A 17,489-nucleotide genomic window follows, 5' to 3' on the forward strand; every position below is an offset into this window, starting at 1 on the left:
AATCCCCACTCCAGGATCGTTACTGGGATCGTGCAGATTTGCGGGGCTTCCCGCGTGTGTGTTATGGCCCACCCTTAGCCCAGTTTCTAAGGACGGGCGTTGTAGTTTGACCGTTTGGGGCAGTCCTTTTGCATGTGCTCACATGAGCCACAGAAAAAACACTCCCCGCGGGCCAGCCTCCTTTGTCTGATGTTTGCTTTCACTTTGGCCCTGCTCGTGTCCATAGCTTCGTCAGCAGGGGGAGCTGTTGCCACACGGAGCTCTCTGGCAGTGAAGCATGGGGACGACGGCACCCTTTCGGAACCGGAAGGGAGAGGGACGGCTCGTGCCTGGCCACGCCCCCGGCCTGCTCCCGACGGTGTTCATTCAAACGGTTGTCTAAGCGTATAACCAAATCGACAAGCCCATCAAAATCCCGCGGTTCCTCCTTAGCCAGCAAATGCTCCTTCAGGACCGGAGACAGTCCGTTTATGAAGGCGGCGTGGAGCGCAACGTTATTCCAGCCGGACCTCGCTGCCGCGATGCGGAAGTCGACTGCATACTCAGCTGTCTCATTGACAGTAGCACGCTCGAAGCAGTCTCGCCTCTGTTGGGATGATCAAAAACCTGTTTGAACTCCCGCACAAACCCAGCGTAAGACGTTAGGAGCCGTGAGTTCTGCTCCCAGAGCGCCGTAGCCCAGGCGCATGCCTCTCCTCGAAGCAAATTGATCACATAAGCCACCCGGCTAGCGTCTGATGCGTACATGATTGGACGCTGTGCAAAAATGAGCAAACACTGCATGAGGAAGTCTGCGCACGTCTCGACACAACCTCCGTACGGTTCCGGAGGGCTTATGTATGCTTCAGGGGATGGTGGGGGGGGGTCGTTGAATGACCAGTGGAATGTCTGTGTCGGGCCCAGGACCAGCAAGAGGAGGGACTGCAGCAGCGCCTTGATCGCGCGCTTCCACCCTGGCGGTGAGAGCCTCCATCCTCTGATTAAGGAGTACATTCTGCTCGGTCACCAAATCTAACTGAGCCGTGAAAGCGGTTAGAATATGCTGCAGATCACTCAACACACCTCCCGCTGCCGCCTGCGCCTCTTGCTCTTCCATTGGCCATTCAAGCTCTGGTTGACGCCCCTCAGGATCCATGACGATGGCCGAGAAATCCTGTTGGGAAGGTGTCGTGACACGGACCCACAACAGGGGGCGCTAAGGAATGGACAATGGATAAGCCAACGAGTAACAATTTAATGTTGTGGAAACACTCAACGGAATACAGACAGAAATATGGATTGCCAATTATACACCAGGTGACGTGTGGGCAGGCTCGAAGATAGAAGACCTCTGGCGAGAGAAGAGCTGATTCCCACACAGCCTCCACCACCAACGGGCCTGATGAACACCGGAGCCGCCAAGTCCCGAGTCCCCAGGTGGCCTCTGCCTTCGGCTGTCGACCCTGGTACTGCTGGCAGAGAACAGAGAAAATCCAGGTGAGTGTGAATCTGCACACTCAGTAGTCCACTCACAGATAAATGTTCTTTAAGGAGGGAGCACCAATCACACACTCGTGCAGCTCCTGTGTAACCACTTAGCTGGTATGGAGCGTGATGCGAAGTCGTCGCGGTCACGCCCTTACTCCAGCTCTGATAAGGACACCACAGGGCAAACCGCTGCAAAGAAGAGTTCAGTTAGCAGAGAAATTACCGCAGAGAAGGTTACCTCTTGGTTGCTGATTTCTCGGCGTGGAGGTGGAGTTGTAGTCCGGCTTTTATGGTGATGTGGAAGATGAGTGACAGCTGGTGCAGATGATGAATGACAGCTGTCACTCTCCGTTGCTCCGACGCCCTCTCGTGCTTGAAGCCCGCACTCCAAGCAGGGCGCCATCTGGTGGTGGTGGGCCAGCAGTACCTCCTCTTCAGCGGCCCACACAACAGTTTAGACTTAAGACGCACTTATTTTCCCTTTCGTATGGCTAGCATACTAGCATAGCACTTGTATATTACTATACTCTTAACCAATTTAAAGCAATTTTATAGGTAAACAAAGTGGGCCACAGCCTCAACTTTATCTAAAGTCTGGGTCTTTTAGTGAAGCTTAGGGCCAGTGGCTGGCGATCACCTTAGTATTTCTTATTTTTCTTGTTGCGTAATTGCTGACAAATTATACAGTATTTGTTGTCTTTCTGATGCCTGACTCTGTTTTTTTCTCTCTCTCTGTTTGAGGTGCAGCTCCATCCAGAGATGGGAGTGGGTGTCTTCACCTGCAGGCCTCCTGTCCTGTGCATCAGCATAATTTCCCAAAATTTTCTGTATATTCATATTGTCATTTGTGTCAGTAGCATGGCCCAAGCAGAGGTTCACCCCTTTGAGTCTGGTCTGCTTGAGGTTAAATTATCAGAGGGATTTTTTTTCCACGTCGCCTGTGTGCTTGTCTGGGGGTTAGTAAGGTTAGACCTTACTTGTGTGAAGCGCCTTGAAGCAACTTTGTTGTGATTTGGTGCTATATAAATGAAAATAAATTGAAATTGAACTAAATTGAATTAAATTAATTTATTATTAGCAAATTTATATGGAATGTGAATGGGTCTGGTTAACCAGGCTGAGGTAAATTGCACTAAAACTGCAAAAACCATGAATGTTGCGTTGCTGTGCAGTGGTGTCGCAATGTAGCCTGGACTCTCTTTCAGCACCCCCAGCTCTGACTGACTTCCAACGTCCCTGTTCAGAGAAATCCTTGAACATCAAATATTGCCATAACATCCATGACCTTGAGTTTATGTACAACACCAGTTCCAATGAAGTTTGAACATTGTGTGTGAAATGTAAATAAAAACATAATACAATGATTTGCAAATCCTCTTCAACCAATATTCAATTGAATACACCACAAAGACAAGATATTTAATGTTCAAACTGATAGACTTTTTTGTTTTTGTGCAAATATTTGCTCATTTTGAAATGGATGCCAGCAACACATTTCAAAAAAGATGGGATAGGGGCAACAAAAGACTGGGAAACACCTGTTTGGAACATTCCACAGGTGAACAGGTTAACTGGAACCAGGTGAGTGTCATGATTGGGTATAAATGGAGCATCCCTTTAACTTTAACTAGTAATGACTTCATGACTTTCTTTGCTAATAAAATTTTAACTATTAGAGAAAAAATTACTCATAACCATCCCAAAGACATATTGTTATCTTTGGCTGCTTTCAGTGATGCCGGTATTTGGTTAGACTCTTTCTCTCCGATTGTTCTGTCTGAGTTATTTTCATTAGTTACTTCCTCCAAACCATCAACATGTTTATTAGACCCCATTCCTACCAGGCTGCTCAAGGAAGCCCTACAGTTAATTAATGCATCGATCTTAAATATGAACAATCTATCTTTATTAGTTGGTTATGTACCACAGGCTTTTAAGGTGGCAGTAATTAAACCATTACTTAAAAAGCCATCACTTGACCCAGCTATCTTAGCTAATTATAGGCCAATCTCCAACCTTCCTTTTCTCTCAAAAATTCTTGAAAGGGTAGTTGTAAAACAGCTAACTGATCATCTGCAGAGGAATGGTCTATTTGAAGAGTTTCAGTCAGGTTTTAGAATTCATCATAGTACAGAAACAGCATTAGTGAAGGTTACAAATGATCTTCTTATGGCCTCAGACAGTGGACTCATCTCTGTGCTTGTTCTGTTAGACCTCAGTGCTGCTTTTGATACTGTTGACGTTGACCATAAAATTTTATTACAGAGATTAGAGCATGCCATAGGTATTAAAGGCACTGCGCTGCGGTGGTTTGAATCATATTTATCTAATTGATTACAATTTGTTCATGTAAATGGGGAATCTTCACAGACTAAGGTTAATTATGGAGTTCCACAAGGATCTGTGCTAGGACCAATTTTATTCACTTTATACATGTTTCCCTTAGGCAGTATTATTAGACAGCATTGCTTAAATTTTCATTGTTACGCAGATGATACCCAGCTTTATCTATCCATGAAGCCAGAGGACACACACCAATTAGCTAAACTGCAGGATTGTCTTACAGACATAAAGACATGGATGACCTCTAATTTCCTGCTTTTAAACTCAGATAAAACTGAAGTTATTGTACTTGGCCCCACAAATCTTAGAAACATGGTGTCTAACCAGATCCTTACTCTGGATGGCATTACCCTGACCTCTAGTAATACTGTGAGAAATCTTGGAGTCATTTTTGATCAGGATATGTCATTCAATGCGCATATTAAACAAATATGTAGGACTGCTTTTTTGCATTTGCGCAATATCTCTAAAATTAGAAAGGTCTTGTCTCAGAGTGATGCTGAAAAACTAATTCATGCATTTATTTCCTCTAGGCTGGACTATTGTAATTCATTATTATCACGTTGTCCTAAACGTTCCCTGAAAGCCTTCAGTTAATTCAAAATGCTGCAGCTAGAGTACTGACAGGGACTGGAAGGAGAGAGCATATTTCACCCATATTGGCTTCTCTTCATTGGCTTCCTGTTAATTCTAGAATGGAATTTAAAATTCTTCTTCTTACTTATAAGGTTTTGAATAATCAGGTCCCATCTTATCTTAGGGACCTCAAATAGTCCAAAGGTTTAAAAACAATGTTTCTCAACATTCAATTGCAAGGAATTTAGGGATTCCATACATCAACAACATCCAGAAACGTTGCCACCTTCTCTCGGCCCGAGCTCATTTGAAATGGACAAACGCAAATTGGAAAAGTGTGCTGTGGTCTGATGAGTCCACATTTCAAATTGTTTTTGGACATCATGGACATCGTGTCCTCCAGACAAAAGAGGAAAAACACCATCCAGATTGCTACCAGTGAAAAGTTCAAAAGCCAGCATCTGTGATGGTATGGCGGTGTGTTCGTGCACATGGCATGGGCAACTTACACATCTGTGATGGCACCATCAATGCTGTAAGGTACATCAAGGATTTGGAGCAACATATGCTGCCATCCAAGCAACGTCTTTTTCAGGGACGTCCCTGCTTATTTCAGCAAGTCAATGCCAAGCCACATTCTGCACGTGTTACAACAGCGTGACTTCATAGTAAAGAGTGCGGGTACTAGACTGGCCTGCCTGCAGTCCAGACCTGTTCGCCCAGTGAAAATGTGTGGCTCATTATGAAGCGCAAAATATGACAACGGAGACCCCGGACTGTTGAACAACTGAAGTCGTACATCAAGCAAGAATGGGAAAGAATTCCACCTACAAAGCTTCAACAATTAGTGTCCTCAGTTTCAATACACTTATTGAGTGTTGTTAGAAGGAAAGGTGATTAACACAGTGGTAAACATACCACTGTCCCAGCTTTTTTGAAACGTGTTGCAGGCATCCATTTCAAAATGAGCAAATATTTTCACAAAAACAATAAAATTTGCATTTGAACATTAAATATCTTGTCTTTGTGGTGTATTCAATTGAATATAGGTTGAAGTGGATTTGCAAATCATTGTATTGTTTTTATTTACATTTTACCCAACGTCCCAACTTTACTGGAATTGGGATTGTAAAATTCTGACAACTGTACAAATTGTAAAATCCAGATCCAGGATCAGTCCTTTTTAAACACACACATCTGTCAATAAGAGAGAACAAGGAAGAAGAACTGTAGATTTTCAGAACATTTTATTTTGACAAACCAACATTTGTTAAAAATACCTGCAACAACAATCTACAGAACTGACTGTTAAAGGTTTTTGCAAGTCACGTTAATTGAAAAGGGACAGATGTATACAAAATATATAATTTTTCACTCACTCATCTTCAACCACTTACTCCCATTCAGGGTCACGGAGAATATTATTTTTGAGGACTGTAAATAAGACAAATAAGACTGTAAATAAGTGTGGTGATGCAATCAGTTACAGCTTGCCCACCAAAGAGAAGGTTCCTGTTCAAAGCCAGCTGTGGACATTGTCCACATAAATATGGAGTTGCATCAGGAAGGCCATCAGATGTAAAAATTGCTTAAAATCAATGTGCAGATCCATATCAAATGAGCTGTGGTGCTCTTCCCTCCCCCCCTCCCCAACCAAATAGAAGCAAAAAAGGGGACCGATGCACACATCTGTGTGTACATGTAGAAGCACTCCTGCTGTAAGACAAATTTAGGCTTGAAATGGATCAGTAAGAGTAAATTAAAATTTTAGGGTCCCTTCACACTTTGCACGAAAGAGCAAGAAGGAGGCTGATTCACACCGAATGGCAGAAAATGCCAGATGTCGTGACACACGTGCAGGAACACCCAGTTGGACAGGTGTGTACAGATACCGTGTGACCACCGAGAATGTGGGCGAATCCCGCGCCAATGAATTTGTGTGCGGTCATGTGCACGCGCACGTACACATGGAGACAGATGTGAGACTGCACATCACACACCAGTGGGGAAGCATGGAATATTTAATTATTGATATTAAAAAGTGGAGAATACAGAAAGTACCATCCGTCTGTTCCTTTTCGTTTAAGTAAGCAAGGACTTTAATGAAACTACATGTATGAAATAAAATTAAATATAAACATCCCCCCCTCCTGTGCGCAGTGACCAGTGCTCAGTCCACTAAAGTTAACGGCTGCTGTGGGCCACCCGCCTGGAGCAGCTCTTATTCGCACAGACATCAAGTGTCCAATGCGCTCACATCATGAACACATCAACCAGCCACACGGAGGTGAAAGCCGCCGGCACAGTGGCGGCTGACCCATAGGGGGCGCTCGGGCGCTGCCCTCCCAGATGTGGAGGGGAAAAATGCTAAAATATATATTTTTAAAAAGTATGATCAATGTCAGTTAGTTTTACTTAATAGTATGCGCCTTCATGTAATCTGAATTCCAACTCCAATTCCAATGAAGTTGGGATGTTCCATAAAATGTCAATAAAAACAGAATACGATTTGCAAATCCTCTTCAACCTATATTCAACTGAATACACCACAAAGACAAGATATTTAATGTTCAAAATGATAAACTTTATTGTTTTTGTGCAAATATTTGCTCATTTTGAAATGGATGTCTGCAACACGTTTCAAAAAACCCGAGAAAGTGTTATGTTTACCACTATGCTACATCACCTTTCCTTCTAATAACACTCAATAAGCGTTTGGGAACTGAGGACACTAATTGTTAGTGTCATGACTGGGTATAAAAGGATCATCCCCAAAAGTCTCAGCCATTCACAAGCAAAGATGGGGTGAGGATCACCACTTTGTCAACAACTGCATGAAAAAAGTAGTCCAACAGTTTCTCAACGTTCAATTGCAATGAATTTAGGGGTTCCATCATCTATAGTCCATAATATAATCAGAAGATTCAAAGAATCTGGAAAACTTTCTACACGTAAGCGGCAAGGCCAAAAACCAACACTGAATGCCCGTGACCTTTGATCCCTCAGGCGGCACTGCATTAAAAACAGTCATCATTGTGTAAAGGATCTTACCGCGTGGACTCAGGAACACTTCAGAAAACCACTGTCGGTTAACACAGTTAGTCACTACATCTACAAGTGCAAGCTAAAACTCTACCATGCAAGGCGAAAGCCATACATCAACAACATTCAGAAACGTTGCCGCCTTCTCTCGGCCGGAGCTCATTTGGAATGGACAGATGCAAAGTTTAAAAGTGTGCAGTGGTCTGATGAGTCCACATTTCAAAATGTTTTTGGAAATCATGGACGTTGTGTCCTCTGGACAAAAGAGGAAAAGACCATCCAGATTGTTACCAGTGAAAAGTTCAAAAGACAGCATCTGTGATGGTATGGGGGTGTGTTAGTGCCCATGGCATGGGCAACTTACACATCTGTGATGGCACCATCAATGCTGAAAGGTACATCCAGGTTTTGGAGCAACACATGCTGCCATGCAAGCAACGTCTTTTTCAGGGACGTCGCTGCTTATTTCAGGCAGACAATGCCAAGCCACATTCTGCAGGTGTTACAGCGTGGCTTCGTAGTAAAAGAGAGCGGGTACTAGACTGGCCTGCCTGCAGTCCAGACCTGTCACCCTTTGAAAATGTGTGGCGCATTATGAAGCACAAAATACGACAACGGAGACCCCAGACTGTTGAACAACTGAAGTCATACATCAAGCAACAGTTAGTGTCCTCAGTTCCCAAACACTTATTGAGTGTTGTTAGAAGGAAAGGTGATGTAACACAGTGGTAAACATACCACTGTCAAAGCTTTTTTGAAACGTGTTGCAGACATCCATTTCAAAATGAGCAAATATTTGCATAAAAACAAAGTTTTTCAGTTTGAACATTAAATATGTTGTCTTTGTGGTGTATTCAATTAAATATAGGTTGAAGAGGATTTGCAAATTATTGTATTGTTTTTTACATTTTACACAACATCCCAACTTCATTGGAATCGGGGTTGTATTAAAACATTTCCACCAACTGACTCTTATTCAACAGTGCATTTCCACAGATAGAACGTATCATTTCTCGTCTTGGGTGATCACTCAAACAGCCCCTTGAAGTGCAGCCCCTGAAAGTGCTGCTGTTTTTGGTGGAAACAAAAACCCCACCAACATTTGGATTACCGTATTTCTTTTTTGTCTCCGTGTGCTTTGCTGGAGTAAGTTGAAGAACTTTGGGACACAGTTTTCAGGAGGTGAGGGGGAACCTGGGATAAAGGAGCGACCACAAACTGCTGCACACTGGCTGCGCTCACGTTGGCGGCTAGGAGTTTGGTCGGTGGGAAAGCAGCAGCAAGATGCCAAGTAAAACCAGCTCCCAGCCTCATGTCTTACAAATGGAGCCGTCTGTTTGAGTTTGTTTGTTTTTTACGGAGGTGTGTGGTCGCACATTGCGCACAGGTCTGCCCAACATGCCGGTCCGCCCCTTGAACACTATCAGGCTGAGCCGAATGCCATTTTCATGGCATACAAATATTGCAACTGCAATCACTTTGCAGTGGGACCGCAGTTAGACTGCCGTGCGATATGTTCGACACCTGTGACGCACAGCAAATGTTGAGTGCATGTGGTCTGGCTGCATGAATATGCTGACTGCGATCACACTTCTGTATGACGTGTCCAAATGCACGTGGACTAGAGTGCCTTAATTGAGAGAGTGGCGTCAACTCAGAACATGGCGCCATTTTGGTTCCAACTGCGCTGAACTACTGAATGAACCTTTAATGTTTTCAACATTTTTTAAAAAACATTTAACTACATACAGCAACACATTCAGGTGGAACTGCTATCAAAATAAATATAAAAAAAATAGTTAAGCTATCAAATTTACAATTTATGATGATTTATTTAATTAATTTAAAGCCTGATTTATGCTTCTGCAGCTCTGTAACTCTGTGTCATGCAATGACGTGCGTGACAGTTTTAAAGTCCTCCATCTCTGGATTATGCTTCATTTATGGACTAATTTGACCCTCAACAAGCTTTTCTTTCTACAATCATCACCTGTAATTCAAAGGTAAGCCATACAATTTCATCTTTTAATGACTCCACGCTGTAAACTTGTGGACTTTTCTGATACATTTGTAATCAGCATGCGCACCGCAAGAATTATTAAAATATGAATGAGTGAAAGCAGAGAAGTTTAAAATCACAGGCTTTTTCTGTCTGATTTAACAGGTGCACGTCCGGGCTGTGGGTCCCAGTCTGAACAAGGTGTGGAAGGAAGAAAAAAAAAAAAAATACAAATACAAACAACATGGGAAGGTTGTTAAAGGCAAACATACTGGTAGACCAAGAAAGACATCAAAGCGTCAAGACAGAAAACTTAAAGCAATATGTCTCAAAAATCGAAAATGCACAACAAAACAAATGAGGAACGAATGGGAGGAAATTGGAGTCAACGTCTGTGACCGAACTGTAAGAAACCACCTAAAGGAAATGGGATTTACATACAGAAAAGTTAAACAAAAGCCATCAACACCTAAACAGAAGAAAACAAGGTTACAATGGGCTAAGGAAAAGCAATCGTGGACTGTGGATGACTGGATGAAAGTCATATTCAGTGATGAATCTCGAATCTGCATTGGGCAAGGTGATGATGCTGGAACTTTTGTTTGGTGCCGTTCCAATGAGATTTATAAAGATGACTGCCTGAAGAGAACATGTAAATGTCCACAGTCATTGATGATATGGGGCTGCATGTCAGGTAAAGGCACTGGGGAGATGGCTGTCATTACATCATCAATAAATGCACAAGTTTACGTTATTTTGGACACTTTTCTTATCCCATCAATTGAAAGGATGTTTGGGGATGATGAAATCATTTTCAAGATGATAATGCATCTTGCCATAGAGCAAAAACTGTGAAAACATTCCTTGCAAAAAGACACATAGGGTCAATGTCATGGCCTGCAAATAGTCCAGATCTTAATCCAATTGAAAATCTTTGGTGGAAGTTGAAGAAAATGGTCCATGACAAGGCTCCAACCTGCAAAGCTGATCTGGCAACAGCAATCAGAGAAAGTTGGAGCCAGATTGATGAAGAGTACTGTTTGTCACTCATTAAGTCCATGCCTCAGAGACTGCAAGCTGTTATAAAAGCCAGAGGTGGTGCAACAAAATACTAGTGATGTGTTGGAGCGTTCTTTTGTTTTTCATGATTCCATAATTTTTTTCCTCAGAATTGAGTGAGTCCATATTTTTTTCCCTCTGCTTGGTCTAAAAAAGTAACCGTTACTGACTGCCACAATTTTTTTTCCTGATTTCTTATAGTGTTTCTTAAAGCCAGAAAGTTGCCATTTGAAATGACTTTAGTTTTGTGTCATGTCTGTGATCTGCTTTTTTTCTACAAAATTAAACGGCTGAATGAACATCCACCGAGGCCGGTGATTCCATAATTTTTGCCAGGGGTTGTACATTGGGATCAGACGGGACATTTTATCCATTGTGAAAGAAATCTGTTACATATGGTGTTAATTACATGGAAAACAATACAAAAACGTCAGGACTTTTTTTGTCCGGTGACTGCAAATATCCAGTTTATATGATGATCATTTAGGTGAGTTTTACTATATGTGGGACTGAACAATAAATTAACCTCAAAACTTTGACGATGAAGTCGCTTCTATCCCACATGGCTGACTTTATTTTCTTTTTGTTCTGATCTTAAGGAAATTTGTACATCTTGAAGCCATTGTTATACATCCTAATGCACAACACCACAGCATTTTCAGTGAATATAATAGCTGGTTATACATGCAGATAGATTAACAGCAAATGCTATTTTGAACCCAAGATGGCACTAAGAGTCACGTGACCTTTTTTTTTTTTTTTTTTAACACTTGTCATGTCACCACTCTCTCAATTAAGGGCACTCGAATCTGGACACCTCACCCACCCCCACCCCAGACTGGGGGCAGGTCACCATTCGGCCTCCTTCGTGTTATATGTGAAGGAGCCTTTAAAACTGAATAAGGAGTCAGCACCTCTTTCTGCAAAGGAATTTGGTTACAAACTTTTAATAACTGTTTCTGTCAGACATCTAGTGACAAACGCCAGCCAACGTATGAGCTGAAAACATGCAGGAGTCAATACCTTTAAAACCACACACACACACACACACACACACAAAAAAAACCCTGCAGCTCAGAATGGCCACTGAGTTCAATGTCCATGGCCCCAAATCTCCTTGTACATGAGGAGGAGCATCTACCATAAAACTAAAACTTGTGCCAAATCAACATGCGGATATGAGCAGCAACAATTCATGAATTACTAATCAACAATTATTTTAATTGACCATCCTAATTCTCTTATTTCAGCTTCTTAAATGTGAATACTTTCTGGTTTATTTTACATTTCTTTCCATCTATTTCTGATTAAACTGAATATTTCTGGGTGGTGGATAAAAGATATCTGAAGGCATCATCTTGGGCTCTGGAAAACATTGTTAAAAGTTTTTTCATCATTTTGGACCAAGCAACTCATCAAATGTGAAAATAATTGTTGCCATCCTGATGCAGATCCATAGCAGATCTGCTGTGGTGACCCTAAATGAATGGACAAGCTAAAAGAAATGACTGTATTTTACAATAAATTATTTTTAGTTCCTTCCAAGTCCCTAAGTCCATATTGCATTAATGTACAGATAAAACTTTTGCCTCAACAAAGGCTACAACCAGCATGTTAATATGGCATTACACTACCCATAACAGAATCTCTGTTTACAGACATCAACAACTTCATCCCAACCCACAGTTATTGGTGACTATAAGTTATGACTTCAAACCATCTATAAAAACACAAGACAATCAAATCACTTGAATTACCATGTTCAAAAAGTGGCATTTAACACAATGGCACAATTGAAACAACTCAGGCACAAACACCTAACACATAGTTCATATATTACCCAATGCATTTAAAAAAAAAAAAAAAAAAATTACAAAAATGAGGACAGGTAAACCACAGTTATAAATAAAGAGAACCAAATCAAAATTATATACATCTATTGAAATGAAGCGGGAGAGCTATATATGCTGTCAAATTAAGAAGATCTGATCAGTTCTATAAGGAGTAAGCAAACTGTTTTCACAAACAAGAAGATGTTACCTGTGCTTTTACGTTTTATGGTTCTATTACGTTAGTCCTATGATGGATTTTAAGTGGTCAGTGACTAATCTGTTTACAAAAGGGAAAAAGGATAATAATAATACTAATAATAAAAAATGGCATATTCTTTATGTATGCTTTAAATGTATTATGTATCAGCAAAGGAGCTTCCACTCTTCTCTCAATGAAGTCTTATTCTCCCACAAAAATGCATGCGATGGAAACCATACCACAAGGTTCTTTATCTTCCAGAACCAACTGTTCTGTCTTCAAAGATGGTAATCTCAACCTAAAGAAGAGCAAGCTAAGGAAAAGGCACAAAGCAATACAAACACTTTTTTTTTTTTTTTTTTTTACAAAAAACTGTGATAAAGAATATTCCCTCCACCAAATTGCAGTTTAATTATATATACGTATATAGATAGATGGAATCATAATTATCACAAAAATAATATTAATATTAAAATTCTAACTTGCACAAACCAAATAGTTTGATTACATCAGCATATGTGAACATGACAATGTTCTACCAAATACAAAATAAAGGGGTGTGCACTTCAGACAAAAAGGGTTGCCCATCAGACAGCCCAGTGATAATAAGCCAAGTGAAGGATACAACTCTGAGACCTCTTTCTATGGGGTCAGTCAGCAGCAAACCCCTGGGGGCATAGATCTTCTCATTCTGGTCCTTAATATACCTGGCTATTTTCTTTAATACCTATAGACAGAAAAAATATGACATTCAGTGTTGTGTGCATCCACCCATCTAATGAGAGACTAAAAACTAAGCTCTGATATACAGTGTAACCAAAAGTATTCACAACGCTTTGCTTTTTCCACATTTTGCTATGTTACAGCCTAATTAAAAAAATGGATGAAATTTATGTTTTCCCCTCAAAATTCTACTCACAACACCCATAATGACAAGATAAAGTTTTTGTTTTGTTTTTTTTTGCGTCATACACAGCCATTTTCAGATCTCTTCAGAGATGTTAAGTTGGATTCAGGTCTGGGCTCTGGCTGGGCCACTCAAGAACATTTACAGAGTTGTCCTGAAACCACTCCTATGATATCTTGGCTGTGTGTTTAGGATCACTGCCCTGCTGAAAGATGAACCATCGCCCCAGTCTGAGGTCAAGAGCGCGCTGGACCAGGTTTTCATCCAGGATGTCTCTGCACATTGATGCATTCATCTTTCCCTCAAGCCTGATTAGTTTCTCAGTTCCTGCTGCAGAAAAACATCCCTACAGCATGATGCTGCCACCACCGTGCTTCACTGTAGAGACGATGCCTGGTTTCCTCCAAACATGATGCCTGGCATTCATGCCAAAGAGTTCAATCTTTGTCTCATCAGACCAGAGAATTTTGTTTCCCATGGTCTGAGAGTCCTTCAGGTGCCTTTTGGCAAACTCCAGGTGGGCTGCCATGTGCCCTTTACTAAGGAGTGGCTTCTGTCTGGTCACTCTACCATACAAGCCTGAATGGTAGATTGCTGCAGAGAAGGTTGTCCTTCTAGAAGTTTCTCCTTTTTCCACAGATAAATGTTGGAGGAGTGACCACTGAGTTCTTGGTCACCTCCCTGACTAAGGCCTTTCTTCCCCAATCACTCAGTTTTGACAGGCAGCCAGCTCTGGGAAGAGCCCTTGTGTATCTGAACTTCCATTTACGGATGATGGAGGCCACTGTGCTCATTGGGACCTTCAAGCAGCAGAAATATTTCTGTACCCTTCCCCAGATTTGTGCCTTGAGACAATCCTGTCTCTGAGGTCTACAGACAATTCCTTTGATTTCATGCACTGTCAACTGTGGGACCTTATATGTAGAAAGGTGTGTCTTTCCAAATCATGTCCAATCAACTGAATTTACCCCAGGTGGACTCCAATTAAGCTGTAGAAACATCTCAAGGATGATCAGTGGAAACAGGATGCAGCCGAGCTCAATTTTGAGCTTGATGGCAAAAGCTGTGAATACTTATGTACATGTGATTTCTTTGTGTGTTTTTTTTATATATATACATTTGCTAACATCTAAAAAACGAACGAAAAAAAAAACACCTTTTCACATAGTCATGATGGGGTACTTATTGTATGTAGAAATTTGAGGGGAAAACATTAATTTCATCCATTTTGGAATATGGTTATAACACAGCATAATGTGGAAAAAGTGAAGAGCTGTGAATACTTTCTGGATGCACTGTAGAATGCTAAAGCAACTTCACCTTTTCATAGTGTGTCTCCATACAGAGGAAGACTGTATAAGCAGTGAGACATGCCAGGCAGCCCTCCAAATAAGACTTTCCCCCAAGTTTCTCTGCCTCTGCATACAGATTGTTTAAAGTCTGGATGGTTTCTTCAAACTGTTGCTTATCGAGCTGGAAACAAATTAGATTAAACACACAAGATTTACACACTGTCTCTACAATCATAAAAGCTTGTAAAGTTTACACACACCCTTGTCTCCAGTTCAGATGGGAACTTTGTCTGAAACTTGCAGATGGTTCCTGAGCTATAGTCCCTCTGGATGAACACTTTGGAAGAGACAGCTGGCTGCTGAAGGTCCTGTAAACTGTGGGTCTGGACAAAGAATAGGAATTCATACAACTCTGAGCAGTAATTTGGATTTTCTATCTCGAGACTAACGCTTGCCTGCTCAACAATGGTGAGTGAATGTTGATATTGGACAACTGCACCATGTCCCGATCTTGCATGATGTGACAAGATAATTTTAAGGGCCATTTAGTACAAAAGTCTGGTTTATTTAAAAAAAAAAAAAAATCAGTGATGTTTTGTTTTTTTGATTGAGCAATTTAAGATAAATGAAACCTGATTCTGTAAATCCATGCATGCTTCCTCAAGATCTGAAGTCTTTTTGTGTGGAAGAATGGGCCAAAATCACAACTGAGCAATGCATGTGACTAGTTTCTCCATACAGGTGGTGTCTTGAAGCTGACATTACCAACAAAGGCTTTTGTACAAAGTATTAAATAAATTTCAGTAAGCATGTTCAATACTTTTTACCTGTGTCACAACATTATATTGCACATAACTTCCTTTCTGTACTTACTTTTGTTTCTTTGTATGTGTGGATTACTTGGGTTGTTACCGACATCTGGTGAAAATTTAATGTCAATAGCACCTTTAGAAATACACTATTTACTGAGAAAAATTGTGACATGTTCAATGCTTTTATATATATATGTATATGTCTATAAAAATTTGGCCGTGGCTATTCGCACTGCGGCTGTGTCCATAACTCTCATTTGGCTATTCGCATGGCAAGACTCTGGTATGTATATTCACACGGCAAGACTCTGGTGGCAAAACTTGGAACTACTTGTATAAACAAACATACTGCATTCAAGATGTCATAACTCCTTTACTATTTTTCATTTTTGATGATTTTTTTTTTTTTTTTTATTCAGCCGTGTCCACATTTCACTATTCACACGGCAAGACTCTGGTGGCAAAACTTGGAACTACTTGTATAAACAAATATACTGCATTCAAGATGTCTTAACTCCTTTAATATTTTTCGATTTTGCTGATTTTTTTTTTTTTTAATTTCTCCATGTCCATAACTCTCATTTCAGTATTCGCAAGGCAAGACTCTGGTGGCAAAAGGCCGACCCTATTCGAACGGCGGCCGTGTCCATAAGTCTCATTTAATGCAGTATGTTTGTTTATACAAGTAGTTCCAAGTTTTACCACCAGAGTCTTGCAGTGCGAATAGCCAAATGAGTTATGGACACGGCAACCGTGCGAATAGCCACTTCCAAAAAAATTATTAAAAAAAAATTAAACAAAGCAGCAGCTTGGACTGAAAGGAGTTTCTTAATGTATTGCAGAGCTGTTAAATTGTCAAACATAAACACTGGATGGATTTAATGTACTTATAATGTAAACAATATAATATAAATAAGAAGAGTGGTTTTGTGAACTTGCATATAAAAATGTTACAAAACTGAATCATCAGAAACTCTGGCTCTGTCTTCCAATTTGGTTCCAAACAGCGCTCAATGGATTTCAAAGTACCTGCAAGGTACCAAATGACCTTACAATTTATATTTATGTATTTAGGTCATTTGGGTGGGGACATTACAGTTCACTGCTACCCTCCAACCAATTTTCTTTTTAAAATATTTCTATGTCTTTTTACAGTTGCTATGCACCTGTTTGCATGAGTTAGTTGCCATGCTCTGTTTTTTTTTTGTTGTTGTTTGTTTGTTTTTACAATTTCAACAACTTCCAAAGACCACTGTCAGGTGAACATGAAATCATACGCAACATGAGAAACAAGAAAAATAAAATAAAAAAATACAAAGAAAATGTCTGGACAACAATAGCAAGAACATGTTTTAAACAAAGGGAGAAAACATAAACGTTGCATTTCTGACAGAAAACATATTAATACGAGTTTCTGCTAGTTATAACTAGTCTGATAACACTGATCTGTATGACAGCTAGCTACATAAGCAAACACAGCTATTTGCTAAAGCTATCACATAAACCGCATTTACCAATCTTAAGACAGAACATCAAATAATGTGTGATATGTCGATAGTAGTTGCGGGACCTCAAGATAAACTGGCTGCTAATAGTTTAGATATTAAATGACGTGTTCTGCTTAGTTTTTGAGCTAGCATTAGCTGATAGCCATGGACGTGTCAGCCGATGTTTAAGGAAGAGTTAGCAATTAATATCTTTAAAAACACGACCAGTGTAAACGCTTTAAGTATTAACACAAACAGCTAAACGTTAATCTATGTACTCAAGTGATATAACATTCGTTACCTCAGCCATAGTGGTAATGGATAGCCCTAGCGCTACTGCATATCCTTTTAACTTCCTTTCTTCTTCTGTGGTGTCCAACGAGTTGGCACCGGCGATGTTGTGTAACTGGCCCCTTCTGGACTTAATAGTTTATTCCTCTCATGCACCGCATGTCACTATCGGTCCTCACCATC

General features: G+C 40.7%; 2 protein-coding genes across 2 annotated transcripts in view; both read right to left on the minus strand.

Annotated features, from left to right (window-relative positions):
- The window catches only part of r3hcc1 (R3H domain and coiled-coil containing 1), a 46,626-nt gene extending 37,884 nt beyond the window's left edge, over positions 1–8,742 (minus strand). Inside the window, 1 exon segment of the mRNA XM_034167601.1 lies at positions 8,540–8,742. Within this exon segment, the coding sequence (XP_034023492.1) occupies positions 8,540–8,742 (203 nt within the window).
- A 3,242-nt stretch (positions 8,743–11,984) lies between these two features.
- golga7 (golgin A7) lies at positions 11,985–17,473 on the minus strand. Its single transcript, XM_034167062.1, has 6 exons — positions 17,317–17,473; positions 14,977–15,099; positions 14,745–14,897; positions 13,143–13,244; positions 12,557–12,815; positions 11,985–12,481 (listed from the first exon to the last, which is right to left on the minus strand). The coding sequence occupies exons 1-5, from the start codon at positions 17,323–17,325 to the stop codon at positions 12,768–12,770; spliced, it is 435 nt and encodes a 144-aa protein (XP_034022953.1). The 5' UTR covers positions 17,326–17,473; the 3' UTR covers positions 11,985–12,481; positions 12,557–12,767.
- Between the last annotated feature and the right edge of the window lie 16 nt (positions 17,474–17,489).

Source organism: Thalassophryne amazonica, chromosome 3, assembly GCF_902500255.1.
Source record: "Thalassophryne amazonica chromosome 3, fThaAma1.1, whole genome shotgun sequence".
NCBI classification, from domain to species: domain Eukaryota; kingdom Metazoa; phylum Chordata; class Actinopteri; order Batrachoidiformes; family Batrachoididae; genus Thalassophryne; species Thalassophryne amazonica.